The sequence below is a fragment of the Stigmatopora argus genome, chromosome 3 (assembly GCF_051989625.1).
Source record: "Stigmatopora argus isolate UIUO_Sarg chromosome 3, RoL_Sarg_1.0, whole genome shotgun sequence".
NCBI lineage: Eukaryota > Metazoa > Chordata > Actinopteri > Syngnathiformes > Syngnathidae > Stigmatopora > Stigmatopora argus.
Window position 1 is genome coordinate 12,893,448 of NC_135389.1, and position 15,552 is coordinate 12,908,999.

Consider the following 15,552-nt stretch of genomic DNA (forward strand, 5'->3'; position numbering starts at 1 on the left):
TTGCTGTGTACGTACAAGATGAAAAAATAAAAGATAGGAGAAGATATGAAAAAGCATGGGCTGATTATCAATTGCAGGGATAATACTGAAATTCATTTTTTTCCATTCATTCATTCATTCATTCTCCATACAACTTATCCTCACAAGGGTCGCGGGGAGTGCCGGAGCCTATCCTAGCCAACTACGGATACAAGACGGGGGACGGCCCAAATTGGTGGTCAGGCAAGCGCAGGGCACAAGCAGACATTCATGCACACACTCAATTTTCATGATTAGGAGCAAGTTAGCCTACCAAGCATGTTTTGGGAGATGGGAGGATTCCAGAGTACCCGGTGAAAACCCACACAACCCAGAGAGAACATGCATACTCCACACAGGGGATTGAACACTCGATCTCAGAACTGTGAGGTCGACGAGCTAACCGCTCGGCCACGGGGCCACTCTGAAATTTAATAAATCATGTTAAAGAGAGACGATAGGTCATGTTGAATGCCATTTATTAAAGACCAAATTCATATTTCATTATCATAAACCACAAACAAAAGTGTAAACACATACATTTAAATCACATAGACTTTCAAGTCTCGGAAGGTCCTGTACACTCGCACATCTGAAAATCCGCATTCAGTGTTCCCACGCACACAGCTCATATAACAGTTTCTTAGAAATGTGCCTGTGAAAAGGGCAAGGGAAGCAATTGTTACTATACTATACAGTAATCAAGAGAAATGGTTGTAACAGCCATCCTTAACAGTTAAGACAAGAATTTCAAACATAAATATTCTTCATCAGAAAGTCAGTGCAGTGCCTTCTTAAATGTTCATCTGGTACTCATGCCCAGTCTATTTTACAGTTTACATGTAGTCTATGTAAGACCTGGTCTAGAAATGATTTTACCACTTTTTTTAACCCAGTACTTCAAGAGTCCAGCTGTGAAGTACAACCATTTTAATAAAGGGATTTTTTTCAAATCCCAACATAACATCAAATTAAAAAAAAAGTTCAATACATTTACAAAGTTAATGTTTAACTTCTTTCCTCATATATTTTCCATTTTCCTTGGAGAAGTGATGAGTCCAGACAGGCTACACAAACTGAAGTCCTCTGAAGAGACACATAGCGACAGACATGGCCAAAAGCTGAAAAGAATAACATGCATTTTATCATGGGCAGGTGGAATATAAATGAAATGACAGGTTGTCTTCAAATCTGTTGATGTTATGTGACCGCCACCAGATGGTAAGCTTACCACACGTTTGAACATTTTCAATCATCGGTTGGAAAACATCACAGAGAAAAAGACTAAATGACAAATGAAAAACATATCCATACCTCAAAAGTCAGTATCAGGATGCAGAACGCTAACCCTATGTACATGTAAGGTTCGACAGTTTCGTAGATTTTTTGATAGCAGCCCTGTGAAAACAATCGTACAGAAAAAGATCAGTTGTCTTTTCGATTCTTTTTAAAGTGTTGTAGCCTTACTATATGACATTCAATGAGTTAAGCTACTCTATGAAATCACATGAGATTTATAAAACAATACAAAAAAATGAAATAACATTTACAGAGTAAAACAAGCCACATCTTATTCTACTTGTTAGACTACACAAGAAATGAATAGTACAATACAATCAGAGTTGAGAATAAATGTCTGAAAAATAACCGGGTATGAGCAATAATCAACTTGCTGTTTGCTTTCTAACGGGTAGTTGATACGGAAAGACAACAGAAAGTACCTCTTGGTGGATCTTTGAACTTTGACCTTGACGACATTCTGTAGCTTCTGTCTCCATAGTTATGCAACAGCTCAGCGGAACTTTGTGCGGTGCTACATGACTATTGCCTTGAAAATCCTGCATACCCTTTATGCCACAGCAGTCGTACTGATTTAAAACGAGAAGAGTACAACATGATGCAAAACATCATAATTACTTGTCACATAAAAAAAAAATATTGAAATACATTCAGCAATTAAATATAATTCATACAAAGTGCGTTGGCATTTTGCGCTCTTACGCCACTAGGTGGCAGTGTGGCGCTTTGTGAGAAATTAGATTGTGAGCACTGCAAGAAATTCTGATAAAGATTCATTGACATTACTTTTTTCCTCGTAAAGAGCGTTTGTCTGTCGAGCATTTCTTTTCTGAGGCGGTTGTTCATTGGGATGATCATTTTTATCATTGTGCAGTTCCAATGTATATTATTCAAAAACAAAATGTATGTTGTATTTGATTCCAAAGCATGTGTATATATATTTGTAATGTGTTGTTTTCTTTATGTTTTCCCGTTCTGTGTTTTCTATCTGGCAAAATTTGGTCAGGCCATTTTTTCACCACATTATTGTATGCACAAATGCACTTACTTTAAACATCAAAGTCGTCCACGCTTTTGAATATGGGTCTTTTTCATCGCTTTTAAACTTGTGCTTCATTTGCTTGGCTAACTCATCCACAGTCAACTAAAACAGACAAAGATGCACAATTCAGCAAATTTATAGAATATTGTTATTTTCCCTTTGAACAAAAATGTGAAAAGATCAGCAAATAGGGAAGTTTACCGATTCCCGCTGAGTGCTCAGGGTCCAACCTGCAGCACCTAACTCTGCTAAAAAGACGAAGAAGATGAGCAGAAGGAACTGCAACAAGTGGAGAAAACAACATGTCAAATCAGTGGGCAAAACATTGGATATTAAACTTCAGTCTATTATTAAAATAGCATTCTTCAGACCATATCTTAACTCAAGATCAACAACCAATGGCCGAAACAAAAAGCATTTCTGCACATTGATCAGGTGCCCACAAGTTGTTAGACCTCACATTTTCCCAGCAAATCTGATTGGACATGACAGGTGATTTTCTCTGTCACGACAAACATTTTGCAGATAGATTGAAGTTGAGCACCCTTCACTGTTCTTTTCATCCAAATGGATATGAGAAACTTAAAACCTCCTTCAGAAAGGTTTTTCATGCTCATCTCTGCTTAATTTTAGCCCGTATTTGAGGCCATACAAAAGCGTAACCAGAATTGAACACGAGACAACACATCTTTCATATCAATGTCATTTACTTACAAACAAGAGCAGACACCTATTTTCACGTAGCGTTCCGCAGCAGCCCAGGAAGCCCAGAAGAAAGAGTGAAGCTCCAACTCCCAGGACAAAGTAAATGGCTAATTTTAGCCCTTGGTGCAGATTAACCACTGCACCCAACGTTGAAGTGCCTAACATTCCCAACAATCCCAAACCAACCAGCAAACACCCCGCCACCTGAAAAATGAATACAAAGTGAGGGCAGATTAAGGACAGATGAAAAATTATTGCACTTCCAAATTCAACCTGAAAAGCTTTTGTAATTGGTGTTGTCAGAGACACAAAAAAAAAACTCACGACAAAGGAAGTGTTGAAGATCAACATCAGGTACTTGATACATGATAGACAGTCACCCGTGATTGATGTCCTTCGTGCTGAAGCCTCTCCGTGCCCCTACGAAACAAACAAAGCAATGAATTAAAACTGCAATGATTAATCAATTGAATTGAGTCATTTCATAAGAGGAAAAAAACGTCACATAAGTGAAAATGGCATAAGTCTCATCTACCATGGCCACATTTTGAGACTCTTCTTGTGGGCAGAGCACATTTCTGCCACAAAATATAATGTTAAAATGATACAAAACCATGATTATGTAATTAATAAGGATGTCTAATGAGCTGTTTACTTTTTAGGACAAAGAAGAATGCTCCACTGAGGAAAGCCATGTGGTTGAATCACAGGATCAACAAATACAGTAAGACACACACTAAAAGCCAGTCTGAGTCTGGTCAGTCACAGTTTTTCCCACAGGCTAGTTAGTGCAAGGAAGCGCAACTCCCGGGGCTTTCCAGATAAATTAGCTATAACTCAATTGAAAAGAAATGCTGTTGTAATGTGTCAAGGCAACAAGGAGAACATTTTTGGGCCCTTTTTCTGAGGCTTCCTCAATATTTTTTGTTCTTCTTGGCCTCCCGTGACCCGCCTGTTATCGCATGTGATCTGGAGAAGTCGATCAAGATAACAAAATTCATTGTTTTAAATCAATGGTACAGCAAAAAAAACTGCCACACAAGGACGTAACATTTTAAGAAAACTCTAGTTTTTAAAAAGATGCACACCTCAAGCAGAACCAGTACAAATGGTTTTTTTTGCTATGCTGTGCTTTTATTACTTATTTTGTATTTTAAAACCTTATGTATGCACTGTGTGTTCACTCTAGGAAAGAGGTCTCAAATCAGATTTAGCCAGCAATTACTAGAGTTTGGGTGAGTGTGGTCCATATCAAGTATTCTACAAAAAAAGTCCAAATAATGCAATCTTCTCAATTTACATGAATAACAAATCCTGATTAGATGAGATGCTATATTTTCCTTCTACCTGATATGTCTTTGGCATTATTAAAATCAGATGATTATCTTGGCTTGAGCTATGTTAGCTTGTTCTATTTAAAAAAAAAAAAAAGATGATGATTGGATAACCTAAGATGAAATTGATGTACTATAATGGATGATTCTAAGCTTCAATGGTCATCATTCTCATTGTAGGCTATACAGATTTAATGTTCAGAATGATTTTTGAGCAAAGTCTGTATGTAAGTAAACATTTATTACTAATCGATTATATGGGTGAGGATTGGAATAACCCCTATACAACCATGAAATCAGAATTGTGCCTTACACCTCTCTGAAGGCGAATCAAGGAAGTGTTTTTCATGTACTAGGACTACAATAGATGTTGCAGCCAGTGCAAACGTGTTGGAGTAATGGAAAATGCCTCTCCTTTTATGCTTAGAGAAAATATTTTGAACAAAGCGGTGCGGATATATAAGTTACCAGCTTACCATGTCTGTTTCCTGATGCCTTGTCCTTGTTTAAGTCAAGTGGATGTCTTTTCTAGCACTCGCTGATGCTCCTTTTTTATGCACTATTGAAAGCACAATGGAAAAAGAACAGGTCAGCACCAAGTTAATGAGGTGAACCCAAGGAAAAAAGAGAGACAAGCGAGGGACAAAATCCGACACACTTTAATTCATTTGAAGCAGTGCATGAGAAAACAGGAGACAATTCTAGGACACTTAAAATGACCGCAGCTGCATTTATAATAAATGAAGGACCTCTCTCCCTCCGGATAGCTAACGTGCTATTCTGTTTTATCTTGCAAAATAATTCATTCCTCGGCTGGAAGGCAAATTTAACAGAGACGAATCGCAATAGTCCACTCAAGTATTTCTTGGATAAATACATTTATTTGAGGACAGTAAATAATTTTATGTTAAAAGTCATATAAGAAATGTTGCATAAAAAACTAAACTTGTAATTTAAGGGTTACAGTGTACCTTAACCCTTTTTAGGAAAAGGAACTATTTTTGAACATTTAAAAGAATATGAAATACTGGCAGTCATAATTAGATTTATTCATTCATTCATTTTCCATATTGCTCATACTCACATGGGTTGCGGGAGGTAGGGCACAACCAGATAAACAACCTTATTAGATTCAATTTATATTCATTGTGTTTTTTTAAAGTGTAATTACAAAAAGAATCATGATTTCATACAAACGTTAAATAAAAACTACATTTAAATGTAATAAAAGAGTGATAGCCTGGTTATGTCTATCGTTACGAGAGAAAATCGGCAGATGTGCCTAAACAGATGGTTCGAAATCGGAGCAAAGATAAATAATAATAATGTGATAAGATCATCCCTATTGGTTTATGAAAAAAGAATCTACGAAAATGATGATCATGTGTACAGTATAATCTAGCGTTAATCATGGGGCTGCTCAAATGGCACTCTGAAGCCTGTTGGCGCGCTTGCACCCCCACGCGTCAGATTCGAGGGCTATTAGGTAGAAGAGCAACACTGGAGCGGGTCTGCATTATTTGGTGGGTGCCATGGAAACCATTTTCAGAGGAAAGTGGAGCGCCAATCAGAAGGCAACACCTCATTAAATCAGTTATGGGGGCCAAAAAGAGATCAGCGCACGCGGCTGAGAGAGCGCAACAATAGGACAAGCCCCTGCAGGGAGACAATAAGGCCAAACGCAGGAAGGTCCGATAAAGAGGCGCACTTAAAAGACTTCGTTTTTATAATGAGTTATTCTCTCCAAGACGTCGCCTCACATCTCAAGCCAGATGAAGAATTTCATTTTGATTTTGTTATTTCAAGCTCAAACGTTACTATTAGACCTGGCACAAAGGATTATTTTGATATTTGTCTATTAACCAATTATTATATTTTTGTAATTAGTAGACTAAACAGCTCAATATGAAGTTCAGTTTTCCGTCGCGCAAATGAAGATGATTTACAAAATTCTCATCTCTATTTGCCATAACATTAATCATCTGCTACACAGAGAATATTGACATTATTTTCCTTTTTTTTTTTAAACATCATTTTTAAAACCAATTCAAGCTAGTATATGTATATAAGGAGAATATTTAGGTGTTTTTTTACATAGCAGGATGAAAAGAATATTTGATGTTTATGTCTTTGAAAAATCTCATTTCTGAACCACAACCAATAAGTTAAGAACTTAAAAATGAACCATTTTGACAATTGCTGAATCAAATTGTTAAGAGAAGAATGCTACGTCTGGGCTCTAAAAAGTGTGATTACCAATCACAAAATAACTGCATTACTGATATGTCAGTTACTGCCAATGTTGTTTATGTCCACTAGCATTTGCTCCAAATTCCCCATACTTTTCCTTTTTTATATATCACATCCTGTCAATCTTTTCAACCTTGAACATGATGACACATGGTATAGAACAGGAAGAGAAGTGGGCCAAACGTGGGGGGTGTGAAGGGGAAGCTCATTTTCCCAAGAACACCTCACACACAACCACACCACCACCTTTAAAAAAACGCAATAGTAAATGTTCATAAAGCTTAAGTGTAATTTTAAGCAACAGAATAAAGAAAAAAGGTGGCCCAAACTCCTGACACAGTTTTTATGTACACATTATTCTCTCATGATAGAATAAAGAGGGTGGTCATATATATTTAATGGGACTGGTTATGATACAAAATTTGTCCCTTTCCCTGGAGTGGGCCAACTGATGGGAGTAACATAAAAGGGGTCTTTAAATTTGACATTTCTTTAAGGCTGTAGATTGAAGCTTAGTAATTGAAGAGGAAAGACCTGACTGTCTGGGGAGGATGAGGATAAGGCTGTAGCAGGAAAAATTGTGAATCCTGCAAGCTGTGGGCCCGTGGGACACAATTAAGAAGTGAGAGTTGCAAAAACACTACTAGGCTACCAGCAGGTCAGCCTTGCGGACCAGGGCAGGAGTTCATTCTGCTATACTCAGGGGGGAGGGGCTCGACTCGGATCGGTTCGTTTGACGGACTCCCCTGCTCGTGGTCCTGCCACCTGAGCACTCCACATGCCTTCCATTCGAACGCGTAAATCCGAAGCAACGCATGTTTCAGTGTATAATGATGTTAGCAGACTACCTTTCCTCAGGGTGCTTTGCACTGCTAGTGTAGAGATAATAAATAGCAGCAGTTGTGTAGGAACTCTGAGTATTTGTTTCTTCCCAACACTGATTCTCAGCAGATAACTAACCATTCTAATACCGAATGTTTTTTTCCAGAAGGCTGCGGACTGGATCACGAGTTCTGTACATGCTGCTCTTAACTAAACTATTCAACTTAGTATTATAAAAATCCAACACATAACCAAGGTTATAATAGTTTGGGGTGGTTTTTTTTACTCTGGTTGAGGACATTTCAATTTTTATTGTGGATTCGCACCTTCGCCTCACAGTTCTAAAGGTTGAGCTGAGTTCAGGCCAGTTACACATCCCTCAAAATTTTCAGGTCAAAAGTCAAGAAATATCAAGCCCAATAAAAATGTGATGTGTAGAAATGTAGCTATTCACATGAGGAGGAAACAGCACAGACAAGATGAATCTCTTGAGTGCTGAGAAATGTTGTGTGGAGGGAAAGGGGGGGTCACAGGGGCTGCACAGGAACCGAACGCAGGTGTCCCACTGGGTTATGAGAGTGAGAAGCTTTGCATCTGGATCATTTCCTCAACCCAGAAAACACAGCAGACTGCCACCTCCTCATAAAGGCAAAGCAAACCAGAAATTTAACTTGACACGAAATATACTCCTAAACCTTGAAAAAATATCTAAACACTGTTACCTGCCAGAAAGTTTTTTTTTTTTAATGACGTGCGTGGTGAGATATTTTCTGGCAAGATATTATAACGGGCATGCTGTAAGAGAGTTGTTCTAGGAGGAAACCAAGATGGAAAGAAACGTGGTTGGAAATTTTCCATCTTTCAAATTTGCAAAAATGCACTACTGAATCAGACAGGCGGGGAAGGCCGTTAGTGGTGGGGACGGGAGACGTCAGGAGAACTCATGCTTGGCTCTACAAAAAAGCCCTGCAAAAAATTCAAAAATTAGATCTCATCTGCTAATCTTTTGAGTGTGTGAGTCAGAAGTAAACAGGGAGCTGCAACTGTGAGAACTTCTGCTGCCTCTTGGATTGGACAAAATACATCAAACACTAGGAAATCAGACTGTTTTTAACGTGAGATGTTAAGGCATCTAAATAAAATCCTCGGAAAGGGAGTTTGGTCTTGGGAATCGGGGGTTAAGGTTAACTGGCCACATAGAGACGCTTGAGATCCGCTGCCTCCGAGCCAGAGCTGTGGGAAAGGGACTTCAGGCACTTACGTCACTTTGATTTATGCGTGATGGGGAGAATGGAAAATGAAATGCTTGGAAGCAGTCCAGGTTCTTTTCCTCATGAAACACAAGTCAATAGAAGTTTATACCACAAAACAAGATGGACTGGTGACAATTGTGTCATGATGGATGTGGTCCGAGAATCCTTCTGAGGCTCAAGTTAAAGGTCCTTTAAAATCACTTTTACAAGTACGTGGAATGTTTGCTGACGAATACTGAAAACGTTCTAAAACTGAACATTTATTTCTGGAGTATTGAGTAATAGCAACAAACTCTTTTACTCCTCCAAAAGCAGCAGGATTTGAGCAGATTTAGGTAAGGGATCTGCCAACTAAACAATTTTAACAGTATTATTTTTTTTCAGGCTATCGCGCTGCCACAGTGACTTCATAGACCTATCCTAGAAGGCTGCATTGTCTAAACAAAACCAAAAAAAACGGACACACCTCACCAAGAAGACTGAGCTTCCATCCAATGGCAAGATGTAGGGTAAGACTAGCTCTCAACTCCTAAAAATGAGATTATGGAACATTTCAGAATGGGGAAATCATTTATGATCTACACCAAGGGTGTCAGACTCGGGTTGGTTCGCGGGCGGCCCGCTTTAACGTCAACTTGATTTCATGTGGCCCGGACCATTTTAGATATAATATTTAGATTTTTTTTTATAAATGGATTAAAAGATCTGGATTAAAAGCCCTGAATATTCATTTTTTATAGATCTAAAACAATGTTTATTTTAGCTTTTTTATATATTTTTTTAGATTTTACAAAATGATTTTTGAATTAAAAACAGAAAAAAAATGATTAAAAAATTACAATTATTGATTTCAAAGGGGGAAAATCAGGAAATTTAATGTACATCTATACTCTTCATTTTAATTTGATCCTAAAACAGAAATTGTTTTACTTTCCCGGGCCACACAAAATGATGCGGTGGGCCAGATTTGGCCCCCAGGCCGCCACTTTGACACATGTGATCTACACCATACTGATTAACCCTAGATAACCCTAGGATTAATAATAATAATTGTAAAATAATCCTCTGTGGAGCATATAAAGGATATACTGATAAGTGATTTTGTTTAGTTTTTTTCTTGGGTTAAGAAATCTTCATGTCTGCAATCTGTTAAGCTGATGGGGGATCTAAGGCAACAAAACAAATATGTACACCCCAAGAAACAGCCAATCATTCTGAGAGATTTTCTGTAAACTTGCAATATAAATTGATGTGGTGAATCAAAGGAACACTTGAAGAGAAACATCTGGTCCTTGTTGAATTAAAAAGTCAATTCAAACTGTTTAGGCAGATAGGCAAATAAGCCTTTGGTAACGGATCACGACAGTGGTACTTCTTTGATCCTTCCATGCATTTACTTTTTGGGGGACTTTGTAACTTGGATCTTTTTTGTATCTCATGTCGCTCGTTTGCATGTAAAAATTTCGTAACCTGAAAAATTTCGTACCTAGAGGCATTTGTAAGTAGAGGTATGACAGTACAGTCACATGGGCCATAACAATGGATATCCGTATCCTAAACCATGTTGTCTTAATTCCTAGCAATGGTTTGTTTCCCCCTTGAAGACAGACATTGTTCAAACATGGTCATCCATGAAGCTTGCCTTGACTGCTGAGCTTTTAAGGCAGCATACTAGGTTAAATCTTTTATAAAGCTATATGAAAAAATGATGAGACAGAGGGGGGCTTGGGTTTTCCCAACTAAATTTTTCCTCTACTGAGCAAGAGTACAACAATATCCACAGGATGTACATTTGATCTGCTGGCAACAGGCTGTGCTGGACCACGTTGAGGCGCACGCGGGGTTACTGCAACGAAGCAAAATTGTGCTGTATCATTAAGTAGAGTAGGCTGCTTCAAATTTACGATTGGCTATAGCAACCTGGGTTTAAAATATTAAAAGCATATTTGGCCTAATGATGTGGTTGTTCAAGGGCAAAGCGTCAGTTACGATATTTATAGCCAACTGCAGAAAGTCTCACATTATCCAGAGAGTTAAATAGTAAACTGCTCTAATGTGTACAGTTAAGAAAAATACCTGTCCAAATAATAAATATTTAGATACTTTAGCCCTGAAAAAAACTAGATTAAGTTCATAAAGCTAGCATTTCCAATGGGAAAAAATGTAATGACTTTTGATTTGAATAGTAATACAAAGTAGAACAGTTTTTCTGGAACGATTGTTGATCTTTTTTCGTTAGCTCTTATTTCTTGTTTCTTTTCCTTTAACGAGAAGAACAAGCTGCTCGCTTCCAAGCTTGTGATCCTTGCAGGAGTGAGCTGATTAGACAACCGCTCCACTAAGTTACTGCAGACACGATATGGATCACGGTGTGGAAAACTGCCAATATCAAACACTGATTGTGTCCCTCGATGCTGCTGACAATGACCCCGCTTTTCATCTGCGGTGAGTCTCATCCTACGGAGGCATTGGAACACTGCCGGAATCCGTTGGAGTCAAAGGAAGTAACACCATGAGCCGATCATTATTGTGAAATGCACTTAATCCTTTTGAAAATAGATGATGCTTGTTTATGTCATGTGATACATGACCCCAAAGATAAGCTTGCAAACATTTACATTTTTGGTGAAGAAACACTTGGTACAGAGACATATGGATTTATTGTGTTTGCTTTGATAGCCAAAACTGTCAAATAGACAGATACGTAGATAGATAAAAAGCAGCCACACACAACTTGTTCAGTAAGTCAACCTTGAAGAAAGAAGACAAAAAAAATCCTTATGTTCTTCTCAGTCAAACCAAACATTTCTGGATGGAATGTCCTAACAATCACATCTTATTGTGTGCTTCCTGGCTGGTGTGACTTGATTAGCACCCACTTTTTGCCTTATGTGAATGCGGTTCTTGTGGTGTGTTGTTCAAATTCCCACCACCACCACAACAACAACAAGCAACTATGGAGGGTTTGAAACATGAGGCAGCAAGTGTTTTCTCTCCTTCAACTTCACTTGAATGATCTTTACTTCTCTTCCACTGTTAGGGAGCTAATTAGCGTTGCATCATCGCCAAATGCAAAAGCCAGATAAAAGCCTCAATCTCAGCTCTGGCTACATCAGAAAGATAGTGGAGCTCCATGCCAAAACTGCAGTGTGGGTACTTGAACTTTTTTTCTTGAAATGTATAGAAGTGCTTCCCAAATGCTAAGGTGAGATAAAATGCACCCTTTACTAAATCCTGCCAGTGAGGCTGCTAATCCACAAGGTCCAGATTTTTTTTTTAAATACTAGACATTACAGAAGGATGTAGGGAGCTGGCAAGATAAACCCAAAGAATTTGGAGGTGGAGTGCAAACATGCAACCTGTTTCCTTCTGATAAAGAGGAAGTGGCAACAGAGAGGCCGCTCAACTTCCTGCTTTATGTTCATGCGGGTCTGCCGGATGACCTCCACTGAGGTCAATTCTTCCTTGTCTATGCTTACACACAAGAAGAGAATTACTCCGCAATATTTGAGCAGATGGCGGCCGGACGGCTTGAATGGTTAGCACGTCGCCATCACAGCTCTGGGGCCCTGGGTTCAAATCCAGGTCAGTCCACCTGTGTGGAGTTTGGATGTTCTCCCCGGGCCTGCTTGGGTTTTCTTCGGGTACTCCGGTTTCCTCCCACATTCCCAAAACATGCATGGTAGGCTGATTGGACACTCTAAATTGCCCCTAGGTATGGGTGTGAGTGTGCATGGTTGTCCGTCTCCTTGTGCCCTGTGATTGGTTGGCCACCGATTCAGGGTGTCCCCTGCCTCTGGCCCGGAGTTAGCTGGGATAGGCTCCAGCAACCCACCGTGACCCTAATGAGGATAAAGCGGTTCAGAAAATGAATGAATAAATGAATGAATATTTGAGCATCACTGAAATATGGTGCTCTTTGTCACAACAATACTGAAACATTCATTCATTCATCATCTGTACCGGGAATGCTCGCAAGTATTGCCGGGGTTGCTGGAGACTATCCCATCTGACTTTAGGTGAAAGGCAAACTATACCCTAGACTGGTCACACAAAGAGACAATCTCAATTTTTTTATTTTCACTCAAAAAATGAACCTTTTAGTTTCTAAAACAGTTTCTTTCTCCAAAAGTCATGTAAATAAAGTTCAAAACCTTTGTCTTAAACATAATATTTTCAAAGCCTGTCAGCCCTCAAATACAAAGTAATGACGACAGAAAAAAAACAAAATCTTTATCATGGTATACTATATTGAATAGCTATTTGTTAGGAAGCAACAAAAGTCTAATCATTTTTTAATCATTCATAATAAAAAAAAAACACAAAAGAATTCATAAAATCAATTTGTCGTCTAGGCATATGCTGAAGCCATTAGCAGCCAATTCCTACGGATTACCCACAATAAGTGAACAGTCCATGGATGCTCCATTTATGTCCACGCACATATGAACTGAATGAATAGGAGGAAAGAATAATAGATGACTTAATGCATGTGGTAAGGCTGATGAATGTGAAATCTGTGCCAGTGGTCAGATGACTTGCCAAGTCTGGAGGCTCAGTAGCAAGCAAATCAGACCATAAGAAAAATGAAATGTGCACTGTATCACAGGAATTTAAGCTACAGCTTTTTAAATAAACTAAATGAATCGACGCTGCTCGTTGTGATTCTTCATATGAATAACAATAAATAGTTACAAGCCCCCTCTGATGTTTTTTGTTTTTGAGAAGTACAACTCATGTCCATCAAACACCTGTTAGAAAAAGCTCCATGCGCACTGTATTCATCTGCGTTGGCAGATGTTTTTACAGCATCAATAGGGCTGCTTTTTTCACATAGGCTTAATGACAGCACAAATGTTTTTATGAACAAGCAAGCTTCTGTATCTGCTCTTGTCTATGAGCTTCTTTACACTACTTTGACATGACCATTGTCTCCCTGTCACCAAGCAAGAAGGAACCGGCGCTACATCGGTAAGCAGCTCAATGCATGAACTATTATGATTATGGCAAAAGCACACAATCATATATACTTGGACATTGGTTTGTGATAATGGTTCCCATGTTGAAAATGGCCTTTAGATGAAATGCAATCCTTCTTTTCCAGCTGGTACTGCTACTTAGTCTTACTGCCTTCTGTATTTACCTCATTATAGACCATGTTGGGTCGCAAAATCAGTATCTGGAGCCCTAAACAGTATCGGTGCAACACGAATCATTAACGAGAGAGTAGGTATAGGGTGGGGGTGTATAAGCCTTTGTGATGGATCCAAAGTGACACTTGTACCAATGGCTTTCAGCGAAGGATAAGTATCATGCAAGTGATGAACAGGAAGATGTCAGTAGACTGCTTCAGTCTGGCCAGATCCCGTGGGAAGAATACCAGATTGGGTGAGGTAGGGTGGGGGACCCCTACATGCCCACATCCATTTCTATACCACTTTTCCTCATTAAGGTGCTGGAGCTTATCCCCGTTGACTTTGCTTGGGAGGCGATTATACGTCAGACCGGCACACAATAGGAAGCAATATTACACCTTAACAAATATAACACTGCTCAGTTTTGTCTGAAAAAATATCTTCAGCAGGTAATTATTTTAGTTGGGGTAGAATTGTTCCCATTGGTATTTCAAATATTCTGACAATGATTAAACTTTAATTGAGGCACTCAAATTTCAAAGTACACCTCGGTTAAACCTGTATAGGGCAAGAGACTCATTTTGCTAATTTGATTTAAAAAAAAAACATTTTTTGGAAATGTGGTTGCCCACATGACCCAAAATGTGATGTTTACATACTTAGATGCGTGTTCTCAATTCATATATCCTCAGGAATATGCATAAATTATTCAAATTAAATACAATTTATAAAAACACCCACAGCCCAATTAGACGCTTTGATTTTTTTTGCATGATATTTAACTCATTCTCTGCCATTGAAAGTCACAAAAGGCGTCCATTTGATTTTAACTGGGATAACTGGGTGTGAATGTTAAGGTTTCAGTGACATTGACGGCGTTCAATGTTGAAATCATATTGACTAAGAGAGGCTGGCAGCAAGTGATCACTGTTTGCCTCTCCCGGTCAGAATAAATTCGACATCTGGCACCGTCAATGGCAGACAATGAAATAAAAGCGTGCCCTATAAAAAGTTAATAGAACTTTTATCTTAGGAAATAAAACCATGTAACAGGTGCATATCAAAATCAGAAAAACAATTAAACCTGTGCTATAAAGGGTTAACTACAACCACAATAACATCAATTAGGGGTCTTTCAATTTGCTCAGGTGGATGGGTGGTCCATCAATTCTGCAACAAAAAAAAAATCTACACAGACCAAATATGGCTTTTAACGGGAAAATGTCCGACTAAAAACAAAAAGATCCCCTTTTATTTACTCCGAATATTTTTTCCCAAAGAAACAATGCTTTCTTCCGTAAAAAAAATGTGGGGGTAAAGGGGAGGGGGGAAATCAACAATGTGTAAATTCACCCGAACAACAAAACAAGCTTAAAGGGAGGCATTTTGATGAAAAAAGTAAGAGTCAATTTTACGATCCAAAACGCGTTTTACCTTGGTGTCGGAGCGTTGAGCTGTGATCTCCTTTCTCTGGAAATATCACAAGACCGCGGCACGAATCTAGTTAAAACGTCCAAACGTCGTGTTTGGATTTTTAAAGATCCACGCACGGTAGAGTGGAGAAGCACTGAGTGGGCATGCCAAGTGTGGAGTTACTAAATCACGGCAAGAGGAGAGGAGAGTAAAGTAGCAGCAGAGGAGCAACCAGGAATGCTGGAGCCTCCCCGACACAGTTTCCACCGCCCCCCGGGTTA

General features: G+C 38.9%; 1 protein-coding gene across 1 annotated transcript; it reads right to left on the reverse strand.

The window, feature by feature from the left end:
* Positions 1 to 480: 480 nt before the first annotated feature.
* LOC144071542 (tetraspanin-18B-like) lies at positions 481 to 15,539 on the reverse strand. The gene is made up of 9 exons (XM_077596741.1): positions 15,293 to 15,539; positions 4,875 to 4,957; positions 3,389 to 3,484; positions 3,074 to 3,268; positions 2,561 to 2,638; positions 2,366 to 2,461; positions 1,740 to 1,886; positions 1,333 to 1,416; positions 481 to 1,139 (listed from the first exon to the last, which is right to left on the reverse strand). The coding sequence occupies exons 2-9, from the start codon at positions 4,875 to 4,877 to the stop codon at positions 1,086 to 1,088; spliced, it is 753 nt and encodes a 250-aa protein (XP_077452867.1). The 5' UTR covers positions 4,878 to 4,957; positions 15,293 to 15,539; the 3' UTR covers positions 481 to 1,085.
* Positions 15,540 to 15,552: the final 13 nt, after the last annotated feature.